Consider the following 16,148-nt stretch of genomic DNA (forward strand, 5'->3'; position numbering starts at 1 on the left):
TAACTTCATTGTAGTGAGTATCAGTAAACTTTACAGAACATGAGGCAAAGTGTATATATTTAAAGTCAATAGAGATTTAATATTCCAGTCAGGTGGAATGAAAAAACATTAGAAAAGTGTGTATTATTGTTGATCAGAAGTCCACAGTGGCACACACAGGGAATGCAACGGCCTCTTCAACATAACATTACATTTACAAAACATGTATACACAACTCCCGAGAGGACAGCTGGACCTAATTAATGTGCCCAACACACTACATAGCACCCTCTCCAAAGCAGGAGGTTCATGTAATAAAGGAGGCAGTTCATCAATTACACAGAAGAGGGATCAAAGCAGGAGGAGTTCATCTGAAAGTCAGCGGGAGAACTGCCTCCTGTCTCCCTTTCCTTTATTGACATGTTTAAAGATTCTGGATTTTTGTGCATTCTTAGACTTCTGGTATCCAAAACCTCCTCCGCCGCCACGCTTTTGTAACTTGACACCTTTACTGCTGTTGACGTCTGGAAAAGAAGAGTTAAGGAGAACTACCGTGTATCTTAAAGTCATACATCTATACATGAGACGAGCAATAAAAATAATGTTAAGACATCACACAAACAGGGTGCAGAGTTAAATGTGACTCAGAATCACAGTAAAGGATACTCAGATCGACATATGGAGGAACTTTAAAGCCGAAAGACAGCGCCACCATGGGGAGGTTGAGGGTGTTGACGCTGTAGATCTGTTTGAGCGAATGGGAGTCGTAAGCCCTCACGTAGGACTTGTAGGCCTCTTGCGCGGACTTGTGGAGATAGTAGTTCTTCTCAATCAGCTTCTCCAGCTGAGGAACAAGACGCAGTTTGGAATTAGATAACAGTCAGCTCCTATTTAATTTTTTAGAAACGGTAGAAAACACCAACTAGCATTTAAACATGTGCCGAAGCTTCTGAAACACACATTTCTTTACATGTCTTTCCTGTCCCACGCCACCTTTACCTGTAGTGCTGTTTATCAGTCTAGATAGTTTTGGTGCGAGTTGCAGAGTGTTGGAGATATCAGCTGTAGAGATGTCTGCTTTCTCTCCAAAATAATGGAACTAGATGGCTCTCAGCTTGTGGGGCTCAAAACTCCAAAAAACATTTAACAAACATTTGAAAAACTCAACAGCAATTGCCACAGTTACATACACACCCATATTCTCCTATTATTCAGACTATTCTGAATTTGATGCGGGTCATGTAAACAGCATTTTCTGTTTAAATATTCGGTATTAGGGTATTACCTGAATTTAGCATTTTCAAATTAAGACACAATATATGCCGGTATTATTCATGCAAATTCTTTGGACATGTATACAGCAAATTAGGAATGTGCATCTTAACACTAAAACTATCTAGATTGGTTAATAGCACCACAGGTAAGAGGAAAAATAAGTGGTCTTGATTTTGGGGTAAACTTTCTCTTTAAGAGGTAGAATCTTACCTGGGACTGGATATCAGAGATTTTACTCCAAGAAAAGTCAAACTCGCTCAGCGGGACCTGGACAATAAAAAAAAAAGGTGCGTAAATAGAGACATAACACATGTAAAGACTGCAAACATTAATCAGTGTAGCATCACAAAATCCCACAATTTACATGTTACAATCAAAGACAAAGAACAGACAGTAGGTGGACAGCAGAGTTGGAGATGGTTACCTTGGCCTGTTTGAGGAAGCGCAGGAAGCCGAGCTCCTCTGGTCGGAGGATCAGGAGGGCGTGGCCTCTGCCGTTGATGCCTCTGGCTGTTCTGCCCACCCTGTGGATGTACTCCTGCAGACGCAAACTCCAGCTTAAAAGTGCGCACTAAAGCGCGACTCCACTTCACAAGTGACACCAATATTCATGAGCCAAGCTGTCAAGAACTAAGTTAACATTTCTGTCCCATTTTTTATTTGTAAAAACAGCAGATGTGTTAAAACTGGTTCTAACACTTTTTTTTGGGTGCAATTTTGAATTATTGTTTTGTATTATGTAGAAGCAGTTTCACTACCTTGGGGTCATCTGGAGGGTCGTACTGGACGATCCAGTCCACCTCCGGGATGTCCAGACCTCGAGCTGCCACATCCGTACACAGCAGGATGCCCGAGTCAGCGTTGCAGAACTGGAAGAAGGTGGTGGTGCGTTTGGTCTGCTTCTGTTTGCCCTGGAAACACAGCGAGAACAACAAACTGGTTTCACGACAGGAAGCTTCGCAGGTGAGTCTGAGGTCTGTGAGTACTGTTAAGGACTTCATGGTGCTCTGCGGTGAGGGACACGGCTTACATGAATGGCCATGACGGGCAGGTCGATGTAGTTGAGCAGCTCATAGTGGAACTTCACAGACATGCAGGAGGAGAAAAACACCATGAGCTTCTTCTTGCGGTTCTTCTTCAGGAAGGTGAAGAGCAGCAGGAAGCGCTTCTCTGACGGGCACACCACGTAACCCTGAAACACAACGCACATCACTTTACATCACTTCAGGGAGCTGAGGACCGTCCAAGGCCATTCCTCCAGAGTAGCTCTGATTTCACAGACATGTGGCAGACGGTACCTGCTCCAGGCCGTCCACAGTGGCATTGTCTTTGTTGTCATCCACGCCGACATAGAGGGGTTCTTTCTTCAGGGAGATGCGAGCCAAGTCCTCCACCTTACGGGTCTGAGTGGCTGAAAACAGCATCGTCTGTCTCTTCTCTGGAGAAAACAACAACATTAAAGATGGGCAGGCACATTGCATTTTGTAAAATTGGATAAATGTTATTTTCTAATTTATCTAAGCTAAAATAGCAGAATTTCATGTTTTGTTTTGTTTTAAAATATGACACTTGGTTTCTAAATTACAGTTTGTATTGACAGAGATACAGTGCCCATTTTTACAATTTCCCCTCTATTGTATAATTTATGTGCCAACTTTTTAAACATTTTAATTAGCTAATTTCTATTATTTTAACAACACAACACTTACCGGCTAAAGTGACCCTTTAACAAAACAAAAACAAACCTATAACAAAGAAATGCGAGCGCAGCAACTATCGATACGTACTCGGCAGCAGTTTGATGATCTGCTTCAGCTCCTCCTCGAAGCCGACCTCTAAGATACGATCGGCCTCATCAATGATCAGACACTGCAGGTTCTTGTACATGAAACCGGGAGTGTTCTGAAGGCACAAAAATATTAGTATTAACAGCAAGCAGGAGCTGCAGAAATGCTCAGCACATATGGTCGGCACACATCAATAAAACGATGATCTGATGCTGCATTCACGTGATGTCAGATGGTCAGAGCGAGGAAGTCGTTCCTCCAACTTTGTTGCGTTCACGTGCTTTGAGGTCGTAAAGTGGGAACAACATGGAAGCTACAAAAAAGACAGTTTGATTTTAATGCTAAGAGCGTTTAAAGAAGAGGTTGAAAGCTGCTCCCAGTTTGTTTTTATTTTTATATAGTTTTATATTTAGTCTATGTCACTCTACATCGACTGCAGCTAAAATTAAAACCACATTATGTTACAAGTGATCGAAATTTGATATTTAATACAGGAATTAATAAAAAAGTTTCTTACCATTAACTAAACATTGGCTTTCACCCACCATGTTTATGCATTTATGACGTCAAGTCGGCAAGTTATAAAATAATGTTATTAATGTTAATATACTCGCCTGGCATGCTTCATAGTTAAACGTTTGCTGGCTTGCTGCAGCTGATAGATCCATACACTAAAATGTGCAGCTACTAAAAATAACTGACAGCTGCTAGGAACAAAAACAACCAAATCTATATATTTTTTTAATCATCCTTTGCTGACACTGTTTCCATGCTTTCTGCTTTTTCTGCTGCCCTGTCACGTAAACATCACAACTTGGCAACGCAGTTATCATCAAAATTTCCTAATCTTTTAACTACAACACTCGAGGGCTGTTCATGTGCTCGTAAATACAGTATTTACTATACTTCTGAGGAGCATGTGAAGGCAGCATTATGTTTGATTGATGTGTCAATACCACCAATTCTACAAAGCCCAATGGCTACTAACATTATAAGTGGCTATTGACCTGTTTCATATATTGTCTCTCCATCATCTTAAAGAGGTGCTCGGTACATGCAGTGCTTCCAGAAATGCTGTTAGCAGTGGCTCTGTGCTCACCTGCAGGTGGTCCAGCAGACGGCCCGGCGTGGCCACCAAGATGTTGACTCCGTTGGCCAGTCTCTGGGCCTCAGCTGAGCGGTTGCTGCCCCCCATGATGAGACCGAAGGTGTGCACGTGGTGCGTCATCAGCTCCTTCAGCACACCGTAAGTCTGCATCGCCAACTCGCGCGTGGGTGAAAGGATCACTACGCCAGTGCCTGGGAGGAGGAAGAGGAGGGTGTTAGGAAAGGGCTTCCGCTCAACTTGCTTAATACAGATTGATACATCAGGTAAACACATCCCCCTCAGCAGGCCTGACAAGGCTGAAGCCAGGAAATGTCGGGGAGACAGAACACACGAACAGGAGTCGTACCGTTTCTGGGCATGAACTTGAGTTTGTAGATGAGCTCTATAGATGGAATGAGGAAGGCCAAGGTTTTACCACTTCCCGTCTTGGCAGCAGCTAGAACGTCCCTGCAGAGTCAGAGCAAACAGAAACACTTAGTAACACTTAGTTTTAGTAACGTAGTCACAGCAGGCTGGTTTCCAATAACCCTCAAATTGAAATCATGAATATAAAATACGACTAACGGAAACACATCAACTATGAAAAAAACTCGAGAGGGTGATCTCTGTACACACAGGGTTTGTGACTTACCTTCCCTCCAGCAGGGGACGAATACTTTTGTGCTGGATCTCAGTCATGTGTTCAAAGCCCATCTCCTTCACTCCTTTCAGCGTGCTCTCGCTCACCAGCCCAGCAAGAGAGGCAAAGGATGTGTCCTCAAATGCTCCTGAAAGATCAGTCAACAGTTGGTGAGTTGGACACTTCCTACAGCAGATTCCATTTAAAGAAAGGTCGAGGTGAAGCGTGAGAGAACAGCATGTAAAAGACAGACAGGGCAACAGAACCAGCCACGAGAAGCTGGTCAGATCCATTGTGTCCTTGCAGTTTGTCCTGTCAGGAAAACCACTGGCGACTCTCCCCAGAGACAACCGCAACAGTCTCTGTATGCCTTAGCTGACACCCGTTTCATGATGGTAACACTGAAAGGGCAACACATAAAGGCAAAGTGTCTTTGTAGACTTGGGCAGTATCTACAGGGCAATATTTAGTCCAGCTTATTTTTTCAATCAACTTCCGTGAGTCATGACTTTAACTGAAAAATAAGTGTAACAAGCCTTTTTATTCACTTAAAATTACTAAGATATATTGTGCGTTCTCACGACACACCTTGTCTGATACTGACACAGATCATTAGTAGTTAATGGGACAGACAACAGATATTTGGAACCAATATGCATTTACAATAAAATTAAGATCTTCCTGTCAAAATGTATCATTTGGAATATACCAAACTTCAACACAAAACTTTGTGTAAAGGCAGTTAGTAAATGTTACCTTACAAATGAAATTTTCAACATCACATGCAGCAAGTTCCCTGCAATTTTTCTACAGAGTCAAAAAAAAAGAAAACATGTAAATAAAGATTAATAACTAAAAATTAGGGCTGGGGCGAAGCGTCGGCGTAATCGATTCCGTGAATATGTGGATTCACGTGACGTGCGTCAACGCGTTGCACCGTTTCACACAGCGCGCGTAATGAGAGCGTGAGCAGCGCAGAGCATGTTGTTTTTTGTTTCGGCGCTCGTGTATCAAGTGAGAGCGTGCACACTGCTCGCCCAGGCAGCGCTTGTCAGGTGGCTTGCCATTCTTTTACGCGTTACGCTCCCGTTTGTTGAGTCTATACCACTTTATACTGCAGTTTAAAGTCTCTCTCTGGCACAGAGATGAGGAAACACAAAGGTGTTTGTTTTACCTCAACTTCCTTGCTTCCCTTTCAAAACAAAAGCCTTCTGACTGTGTCTCTGTGGACAGAATGCCATCAGTTGCTGATATCATGTATTTTATTTTGAAACATTTACAGGACGGGGTTGTCAGCTGTGCAGGAGCTTATATAACTTCATAAATGAGAGGAATATGTGCTTATAAATGTGAAAATACAGCACTCATCAGCAGGCAGCGATATGCCTTAAGGCCCAGTTAAGGCTGGACTATTTTGATGCAGGAAGAATGTACTAGTTATAATTATTTCTGTTAGAGAAGAGTTATAGTGTTTTTCAAATTGCACTAATTTTACTGTAAGATGTTTTGTTGGACTGCTAGATTTGAGGTTTGTTACTGTAACAAAGAGTAGCTGTTTTGTTACTCCTCCTAAAAGTGACTTGAATTTCACACTATTTTACTTATTTTGCTGTTGGATTGCTAAATGTAGATTGCATTAAATCCCTTTTACTTGACTGGAACAAGCTCTTGCATTCATTTAATTTTGGAGAGACTTTATATCAGACTGTATACACAGATTATCAGTTAAGACTGGTCTATTTATTGTTGGGGAATAATGCCCTGCAGTGTATGACAAGTTTTTAAATGTTATTTTCGGTAAATTTGATGTTATATTAATCGAGTAATAACAAAATAATAGTTAGATCAATAAATAAATAACTGATAGATTAATCGATAAAAAATAATTGTTATGTGCAGCCCTACTAAAAATAGCTCTCTGGGGCTTTACAAAGTAAAGGTTCCTCCCATGCTGACACTTTCTTTGTAATTTTCATCAATTAATCTTATCTGTGATAATTAAAATAAAACGCTGATACAGATAATCAGCACAATGCCAAATATCAGATCCTATAATTGGCCAAACCAATAATCTGTCAACCCCAAATTATTTTTAAATATTTTTTAAAATAATGAGCCCTCATGATAAAACTATACATATTAAGATGCTAATTTATCTACAAAAGAAACTTGATGATCAAATGAAAGTGAATATATTGGTATTGGGCCATGTAAGTTGTTATACATCAGAAATTTGCAAAAAAATACAGTAGAATGCATCCAAAAAAGCAAAACTGTCTCGTTATTACCTGTCAGTCCGGATGGTAATTCTGGTTGATCCTCATCTTCATCATCTCCCTCTCCATCATCCTCGTCCTCCTCTTCTTCACCTGCAGCTTCCTCTGGTTTTTCATTGGCCTGCTCTCCATCTGCTAGTCCTGACTCCTCCTCCTCCTCCTCCTCCTTCTTCTCCTCTGCTTCTGTCACTGTTTTGGTCTTCTTCTCATCTGGATTGAGGATTATAACATAACATTGTGAGGGACAAAAGTGTAGTTTGTCAATTTAAGCTTTGCAAGCTACTCTCAACTGTTACCTGGTGATTCTGCAGCGTCGGCAAGCTTTCTCCTCTTCTTTGTTTTCTTCTTCACTGGAGTTTCCTCTGATGTAGTCCCATCAGGTGGTGCCCTTATCTGCTTTTTCTGTTTCTTTGTGGGCCTGCTGTCAGTCTGACAAGCATCTGCTGGCTCCTCACAGCATTCTGTTTCCTGTCCGTTTGAGTTCACTGTCCAACACATGCCAACAAGTCACATATTTACTCAGTTACCGAGGTGATGTGGAGAGAACTGGGATGTTATTTGTCATGACTACGCTTCCTTTTAATTTGAGTGATTTTTTTAGTTTGAGGAGGTCTTGTGAGTTAAGATTTCGGCAACTCTGTAACATCTAAAGGGTTGGAAATTAACTTTCTTATTTAAGGGACACCAAAATCTACCAGCCACTCAATGCATAACCATTGTTTTTATGGCTGGTGAGTGAAGTCACTCTAAAAGCCACTAAATATTTCACCAGCATTTGGCTCGCGCTAATGTCCCACTCTGCATCTGAACAGAGGACTCTGGAGATCTGCATGTGTTACGATGCTAGCTAGCTGCATTTTCACTGAATCGTATAAATCACCCTCATCAGTGACGAATTACGTTGACATGAACACACAGACGTATTCCTGAGTTGTAAACTAAAGTTAGCTAATGTTGTATCTGTCGAGAACTCCTCATTTCAACGTCTACCCGCAGTGACAGGACTTCACGAGGAGCTAATGTTAGCTAGCTTCGCAGGGAAAGTTAGTGTCGCTTCGGAAACATTCACACACACAAAAACAACAACCGACTTGATTTCAGCACGTACCGGTCCCCTCTTCTTCTGTCTCGCTTTTGAGTAGCTTGCGCTCTTTGTTCTTTTCGCTTCTTTTCTGAATTTTCTTCCGAAGGAGCTTCATCTGAAGGTCCGCCATGGTAACAGCACACGTGTGTGTGTGTGTGTGTGTGTGTGTGTGTGTGCGGCGCTCAGGACCCTTCGTAGTAGCTGCGTGCAGTGCCTGACTGTAAATTCACAGGACCACCAGACAGAAAACGCTCATTTTTTAAAATCAGTCTTCAGACAGTAATGCTGCGCTCCATTGTACTCAAAACTCGGGAATAAAACGACCTCCGACATAAAAATACAACGGGACGGCCATTCAAGTCGGGATTCCAAATCAGAAACTTGGGCAAAATCCTCCGAGTCCGTTTAACGCAGTGGTCCTCAAACTTTTTCTGTCGGGAATAAACCGAATAAATCATAATACATCCACGGAATAAACCAAACGGGCTCTGCTCGCTTCTATCCTTCACGGCCTTCCGTTTCCCAAGATTCCTTGCGCGCCCGCGATCTTCGAAAATAATAATTCTCTCACTCAGCGGAGACCGGAGCGGTGATTTCACGCGCCCATGGATCTGCCGCTGAGCAGCTCTCATTAACATGAATGAGGCCCGCCCCCATGGCTGTATGCAGATTTAGAATAGAGCCATGCATCTCACAACTGATGATGCGGCCCTCGGATGTGCCTCGGAAAGACTCGCCGACGTGGACCGCGTAGACTGCGTCCTCCGTAGGATGCAGACCCTGAGTTGGGACACAGCTAGAGTTTGTTGAACCTGCTCTCTGGAATAACCCTCGACCCGGCATTACGCTAACTCTGTTACCTCTCCGGAGCATTCCTGCTCCCTTGTCTCCAAGTTTTCCTCCTGGTAAGATCCCCCATCTCACTCAAATCCACCCTGTATCACTTCACACTCAGATCCAGATCCAGATCCAGATCCAGATGCAGAGCAGAGCAGAGCAGAGCAGAGCAGAGCAGAGCAGAGTACAGTAGAAGAGAGCGGCACAATGACTGTTTGCTGGGTGAAAGAGTATTTTAATATGGAAACTTCTCAGCTTTCGTTGATTGTTACAGCTTTGCTACTGAACATTACGGTAAGTGTGCTTTTGCAAATGCACATAGAAAGTGTTTATTTATCGCTAAAGAATAGTTTGGTATCTATAGTCACTAGGAGATGCTTTTGGGTCTCCTATGATATATTGAGGCAGCCATGCGTAGCGAGCTGACTAGTTTGCTCTGTGGATCACGATCAAATGAAGGTCACAAAATAGTATCGGGTGCTTATGGAAGACGGGAAAACAACAGGTTAAAGCGAGAGAGAACTCCAGGCATTCCGAAAGCATGCGAATGTGAAAAACGAGGAGGATTTACATTAAAAGCCTTTATTATAATGGCTTAATCATTAAGAAAGCAAATGTACATACATACACATATCACAATGACCATACATCTATAAAGCCATCCGCTGTCCATCGGCAAATTACAGGAAAACATGAAAAACAGGACAACAGTGACAGGGCAGCTTTTATCCCAACTCTTTTCAAACTGCCCACAGGTTTGGGCAGAAATGAGTGCGACTTTCAGGTGGCGTCAGTCACGTTCGCATACCGACTCTAAGACTTTTTCCCGTCAATGTAGTTTTGGAACAAGGTCGATTTTCTGCGTTTTTTGGCATGCGTTAAGTAGTAGTAGTATTCGTTAGTGAGTTGAGCGAGAATCCGTGAATCACGTGGCCTCAGGGTGTGGAGAGCGCAGCATCTTCTCATTTCTCAGATGGCTCGGTTTCAACCATGCTTTTAACAGGCCAGATAGTGATTTTCAGGTGGAGGAGGATGTGGAATAACGACCTGGCAGCAGGTGATGCAGACATGTGTTTCTCTGCAGAGCAGCTGCAGGAAATGCCTGTTCTACAGTTCTGTTGTAGTGGAACATATATGCAGAGTTTGTAAAGTTTTGTGACTTTTCCTCAGTTCTATACTGCAGTCACGCCAGCTGCGCTTCAGAAAAGCTCAGTCGCGCTATCTACGCTTTAAAATTGAGTGCGCGTCTACACCGCGTAGTACGGTATAGCGTGGCGACGGCTTCGTGGTGCATTCCTTTACACCTCGAAAACTCCGGAATCTATATTGAAGTGTTTTTGTTGTTGTTGTTGTTGTTGTTGTTGTTGAATGCAGTCACTACCCGGTTGTTGTTTTAATACATTCTTTTAAACACTCAAAACAATTTGATCAAGCAAAATCATACAATAAACCTACAATGCAGGTCACAGAATATGAATAGGCCTAGATTCTTGTTCTACATCTTCCCAACTACTTCTGTGTTGATTTTCAAAATGTTTCAGTGTAGCATTTTGAGACTATCTTTTGCTGAAGTGTACAGCGTACAGTACAATGTCTAATTTGATTTTGATTTTTTATCAATATTTTAAATTGCCTATGGACACCACAGAGGTAGACAACAAAAACTCTTCGATATAGATTCCCGAGTTTTCGAGGTGTACCTGAATGCACCACGAAGCCGTCGCCACGCTATACCGTACTACGCGGTGTAGATGCGCACTCAATTTTAAAGTGTAGATAGCGCGACTGAGCTTTTCTGAAGCGCAGCTGGCGTGACTGCAGTGTCACACTGCTGGGCGGGGCTTAGACTCAAGCAAAAGACGCAAGCTAGGGAAGCATGGATGCAATTTAAAGGACTTGGGATCCAGCCATTAAAAAAAGTTATTTAAAAAGTCCCTCTGATATCACCTGGACATAGCATTTCCACAGAGAAATGCCTTGTTCAGGATAGTTTGGAGGGATTTGAAGCACTATTTTTTCTTAATGCAGGGGCCTGATGACATAGTGGTTTTGTGGTGGCTGATCGGTCAGTCCAAGTCTCACGCTGTTTTGTTTTGCTATCCGCCCAGTCGGTTTGAACTATGAGTGAACTGAATTTTTGTTTGTAGGTGCAAATTAGCCCCAAACATATCACTGCTTCTCAGTGATATGTCAGAGTAGTGTCTAGCCTGACTAATTTTACAAAAATTTTAGTTTTGTTGGCACTTAATAAATATGAAAGCTTTATTTTCCATTAGTGCCGTGATTTGTAGATTAATTTATATTTTACGCTAAACTATAACAGAAATGTGAGACGCTGCAACGTTACTCATTAAATTAGGTATGTATAGTGGAGATAAAAATGGTAAATTACAGCGATGCCAACATGTATGCCTGCAGCAGCACTCGGACATCATGCTGTCCCTGCGTGAGTCAGCCCACACCCAGGCTACCCCAGTAAAAAAAAACAAAAAAAAACAGTCTGGACCTGCGCTGTTGGGATGATGGATTAAAAACCACATGCTGAAGGCCTCTGAACAGAGTCCACTCCGTGTCCAAAATGCCTTTAGCATGCCACCTGTCTGACAAACAGCTTTTCTTTGCCTTGTGAAATATTTTCTCTTTGCAGGTGGAGGTGTTGAAGGCACTCCTGAAAAATCATCTGGCTTCCTTTATGTGGGTTCCATGTGAGTGATCACATCCTTGATAAGTTGAAATCTATTTCTCCTCCTCCTAAATCATATAGAATTTGGTGGTTTTAGTACAAAAACAAAGCAGTGCATTAGACAAGATGAGAGTGCTTTAGACAAAAATATTTTTATTGTTAAAATGACAATAACATCAACCGGCAGTCTGCACTAAAACAGTTCACAAATCAGATTATGCATCTGCAGCTCAAGGAAAAAAAAGTCAGTCCTGATGTACATTAGTTTACTATGCTGAAGGGTTGCCTGCACCTGCTGATTTCACTCACTACAAACAAATTATAATGAATATACTTTTAATACTGGATGACATTTTAGGACCCAATAAAATGTATCAGATGACTTGAGAATGAGACTCAAAAATCAACAACAAAGACTATAAAGTCATCAAAAAATCACATGGATTTTTTCACCTGCATTCTGTTGTCAGAACTGCAGGCGAGCTGCGTGTACAGGAAGCTTGTTAATTATTATGCTGTAAAAACCAACGTGCACCAAAAGACATCACATCAACCTTTTTTGTTTTACGCCTCTTGTGTATACTCTGCCGATATTACTTCTTCTTTGGTGAAATGAACCTTATGGCTGAATTGTAGAGAATCTTACCGAGCTTACCATGTGTGTAGCATGTCCATATTGACAAAAATTAAACTTTTATAATTATATGTGCGATCTAAGCAGCTAACTAAGCTCCCACAGGTAGACAACAACAGAGTTTTATACATCCAAGGTTCACTTTTCCATAAATTGTCATAAATGTTTCTGCTCTTAATAATAACAGGGTCATGCAAGTCAGCATATGCTGATCGTAACAGCGTGGTCACCCAGAGAGTCATTGACAGATTGGAAACAAATGAGCTCAACATAACAATTGAAACATATAGTGATACAGATGATCTTCCATCTGGTGAGCATGAATATTTCTCACTTACTCTGTTCAGCATAAAATCATAAAATGGAAATTGTGAAATACATAACTGAGCTAAAGCAAAGCTCATTTGCAGCTCCACGTTGGATTGGGCTTCTTAAACACTGACATGATACTTCTTTATTTGTGCTTTCAGGAGTTTCTGTGGGACAGGAACATTTTTTCTCTGCACGTAGGTCCAGTGTTAGTTGTGCCGATCATATTAAAAATGTCCTTGTGAGAGGAAAAACAACGCTAACAATACGTGTAGGTATCATTTTACCAACTTCTGTTATGTCTTCTGTTGATGTGAATAGTTTCTGGATATTTCAGTAAAGCCAAACCCTTTTTTCCTCTCAGGTACAGCAAATGCACTCACTCACAGAAACTTCCACTGAAAAAATGCCCATTGATCGCATTGATAGGAAAGGTTTTTCGTAGGATGGAGGCGGAGGGGAGTGTGTGTGTGCGCAACTAAACAAGACATTGCCCAAATATTTGCAAAAAGTTACAAGAAAGTTTGCTTCCAAGCAAAAGAACAGAGATACAAACTATCAGAATAAAACAAACAAAACATTGACATAGATATAAAGAAAAGTTTATATATACTCTCTCTCTCTCTCTCTCTCTCTCTAATTTTAAATATACATTCCTGGAAAGTTTTTACCAATTTATTCAGCCTAATAATAATCCTTCCATCTTTAAAAAATAAAATAAAATAAAAATAAAAATTTGGCAAGATTTGTTGCAATTTGTGCAACATTTCTTGTCAAGTTGATCATCACCTTTTACCCCGTGTTTTCAAAAGAAATCAACCAAATTTGTAATGTTTTCAAAGGGTTATATGTCTTTTAAAAGACATGTCAATGTGGCACAAGAAACGAGGGGGAACACCACCTGAATGAAGAAGTCCAATATGTTTTTCAATGGCTGCTAAAAGTTTAATTTCGTATTTGAGAACATGAGCTACTCTGGCTCAAAGCCAGAATCCAGAGAAGTCTCAAACGTGGGATGTCCTAGGGTATAGAATCTGGAGCTGCTACCACAGACAGTAAATGGGAGAATGATTTTGTGAACACACACAATGTTAATTTCTTTTTCATACCCAAATTTATTTATTTAGGGTTGGGTATCCTTTGAGGGTTTTTTTTCTGACACTGGTACCTAAACTATACTTTTAAACCAGTACTAGTGTCTCGACAGATCCTGAACCGATTCACATTACAGCAAAAAACGGTCTACGATGTGAAGAATTTTTTTTAAATTGCAAAGGCAAATTTGAACTTGAAATTGTATATAATACTTTGTAACAATTTAAAGTACACACACATACATAGATATAAATTAATGCATATAATTTTTATTTATTTATTTTTTTAACGTGTGCTGTTCGGCAGCTTAGGCATGCAGTATGAGAGGTCTGGATGCCTTGAGGTGCCATAACAGATTTACTCCTGTTGCAGTCTACACTGAGATTTATTGGCTAGGCTACCGGACAGCACAACATTTGAGTGGATAGGGAGAGAAAAGAGAGAGATTGGGGGACACAGAGGGGAGGGGAAGACACAAGAGACAACATAAACAACAGCAACAATAACAACAACAACGACAATGAAAACAATGACAACAATGCTAACTAAAATAATGACAGCTGCAAATATTTACAACAGTATTAACGGTGGAAGCAGGAAGAAACTGAATAAGTAAAAAAAGAGGAAAAGAAAAAATAAATGAATAAATTAATAATTAGAAAAAATAAAAAATAAACAAACAAAAAAAAAACAGATTGCATAAATACTTACCCAAAATAACCTTGACATGGATAACATCAACATTTGTAACTGTTGTACGTGTGTGTGAGGGTTTGTCATTGGATCTGTTTTGTAGTCGACGGGGGGGCCGCAACATCACCCCCCAAACTCCCAGGGCAAGCGGGCCAAGACCCAAGCCACCAGAGCACCCAACAGCCCTCCAGAACATGACAGACCCAACACCACGTGCCCCAGAGACAGCCACGCGCCCCACCCAAGGGGGAACAAGCAAGGGAACACAGAGGCAACGCCCCTCCGGCCAGGGGAAGCCCACAGAGGGACAAGGGACAGGAGGCCCCCCGGCCCAGCCCAAGGCCACCAACCCCGGCACGATCTGAGCCCACAGCCACAGGGCCCCACCAACCAGAGCCCCTCCCAACCCAGCCCGACCCAGCCCATCGCCCCCGGGCCAACCCATATACCCCGTGGGGAAGACGGCAGGAGGCCACAGCGGCCCCCCACCCCCAGCCCAGCCAAAGACGAGACCGGGAAGGCCGGGGAGAGCAGGCCCCCAGCCCAGCCAGAGGCCAAACCCTCCACAGGTGCAGACAGAGTCCAGAGCATCCCAGAGCTACCCAAACCCCCGGCAGGGCCACTGCCACACAGCAGCAGGATCCAAGCAACCACCCAGCCCAGTCCCGCACGGAGAGGCCGACCACCAACCCAGAGCCACCGGCGACACCCCCGCAGCAGAACTGACGCCCCTCCCCCAGACCGCAGACCCCCCATCCAGCCCTGCAGGGACAGAGGCAGAGGGAGACCCCCACCCCGCCCCTGCCGACCCCCCGTCCAACATGGATGCAGGGTGTATGCATGTGAAGGTGTGTGTATGTAGATGTAGGGGTTGTTATGAGATGTGTGAGTAACTTCTGCTGGTGGCAGCTTGAATGGCTGTCTAAAAACACACAGCTCTTTTAGACTTTCCAAATGTTTGGATGGCTTAAATCTTGATAGTGAAATGAGTCATTTCACAGGGGTTTTGACACTCACAAAAAAAAAAGTACTGATTTATAGACAATTTTTTTCCATGAAATAAGTCAATGGGAAAAAGTCTTTCTGGGTCAGTGGGCATCACGCGACTGACAAGTACAGTATAATTCCACTTTTGGGCACAAAAATTTGCATTAGAGCCTGGCGCACTTCCTGGAGGCTTGAACACACCAAACTGATTCAAAACATCTGTGACATCTGCCAGTGGTGATAAGTCATAATAGACTGATATGATCCTTTAACAACAGGCAGAAGGTTTCTGGATTATATTTTCTGGATTATATTTGTAAATATGTACAAAGCAAGATGGGACAGCAGCTAATACACTTGAAAAAGAATTGTCTTAAACAACTTTTTTTCATGTGTTTCTTACCAGCCCTGGAGATTGCAGCCACATCCAAAATGCCAGCAACACTGACGAAGGAAGCAGCCAGCAATGCGGTGGCTACATAAAAATGGCTATGGGCCAGACCTGATCAAAGGTAAGTCACTGGCTGATATACACACGGAAATTAAGGCGATGCGGGCTGATTTAAAGCGTGACTTTCCAATCACCCTGAGAGAGGCGGTAAAAAAAGAGTTGACAGATTTCAAAGATGAGATGAGCCAGGCCCTGGGGCACACCAGGGTAGATGTAAAATCTACAACAACACAGATCGAGGAAGCAGAGCAGCAGGTTGCTGAAATAGAGCAGCGTAACAATGAACTTGGAGTGACGCTCCGGCAGATGAAACAAGCACAGGATTTCATGC

At 42.3% G+C, this 16,148-nt stretch overlaps 1 protein-coding gene and 1 long non-coding RNA gene across 2 annotated transcripts; one reads left to right on the forward strand and one right to left on the reverse strand.

Annotated features, from left to right (window-relative positions):
* Positions 1-54: 54 nt before the first annotated feature.
* On the reverse strand, positions 55-8,501 carry ddx18 (DEAD (Asp-Glu-Ala-Asp) box polypeptide 18). The gene is made up of 14 exons (XM_042495094.2): positions 8,153-8,501; positions 7,341-7,529; positions 7,057-7,254; positions 4,781-4,916; positions 4,496-4,596; positions 4,141-4,340; positions 3,042-3,156; positions 2,553-2,692; positions 2,285-2,446; positions 2,013-2,165; positions 1,679-1,792; positions 1,465-1,521; positions 646-823; positions 55-503 (listed from the first exon to the last, which is right to left on the reverse strand). Exons 1-14 carry the CDS (start codon positions 8,256-8,258, stop codon positions 358-360), a joined length of 1,995 nt encoding a protein of 664 aa, XP_042351028.2. The 5' UTR covers positions 8,259-8,501; the 3' UTR covers positions 55-357.
* LOC148188461 (uncharacterized) lies at positions 8,501-13,145 on the forward strand. The gene is made up of 4 exons (XR_015777601.1): positions 8,501-9,033; positions 11,613-11,670; positions 12,470-12,595; positions 12,753-13,145. It is a non-coding gene; the product is annotated as an uncharacterized LOC148188461 (long non-coding RNA).
* Positions 13,146-16,148: the final 3,003 nt, after the last annotated feature.

The sequence above is a fragment of the Plectropomus leopardus genome, chromosome 10 (assembly GCF_026936395.1).
Source record: "Plectropomus leopardus strain MGB_pleo_1.0 chromosome 10, ASM2693639v1, whole genome shotgun sequence".
NCBI lineage: Eukaryota > Metazoa > Chordata > Actinopteri > Perciformes > Serranidae > Plectropomus > Plectropomus leopardus.

Coding starts and splice junctions, on each gene's coding strand:
- ddx18 (XM_042495094.2), bottom strand. CDS start 8,258: ATGGCGGACCTTCAGATGAAGCTCCTTCGGAAGAAAATTCAGAAAAGA. Junction 3,157..4,140: donor GTCTGCTGGACCACCTGCAG/GTGAGCACAGAG, acceptor TTGTGCCTTCAG/AACACTCCCGGTTTCATGTA. Junction 1,522..1,678: donor GCTTCCTCAAACAGGCCAAG/GTAACCATCTCC, acceptor TTTATTGTCCAG/GTCCCGCTGAGCGAGTTTGA.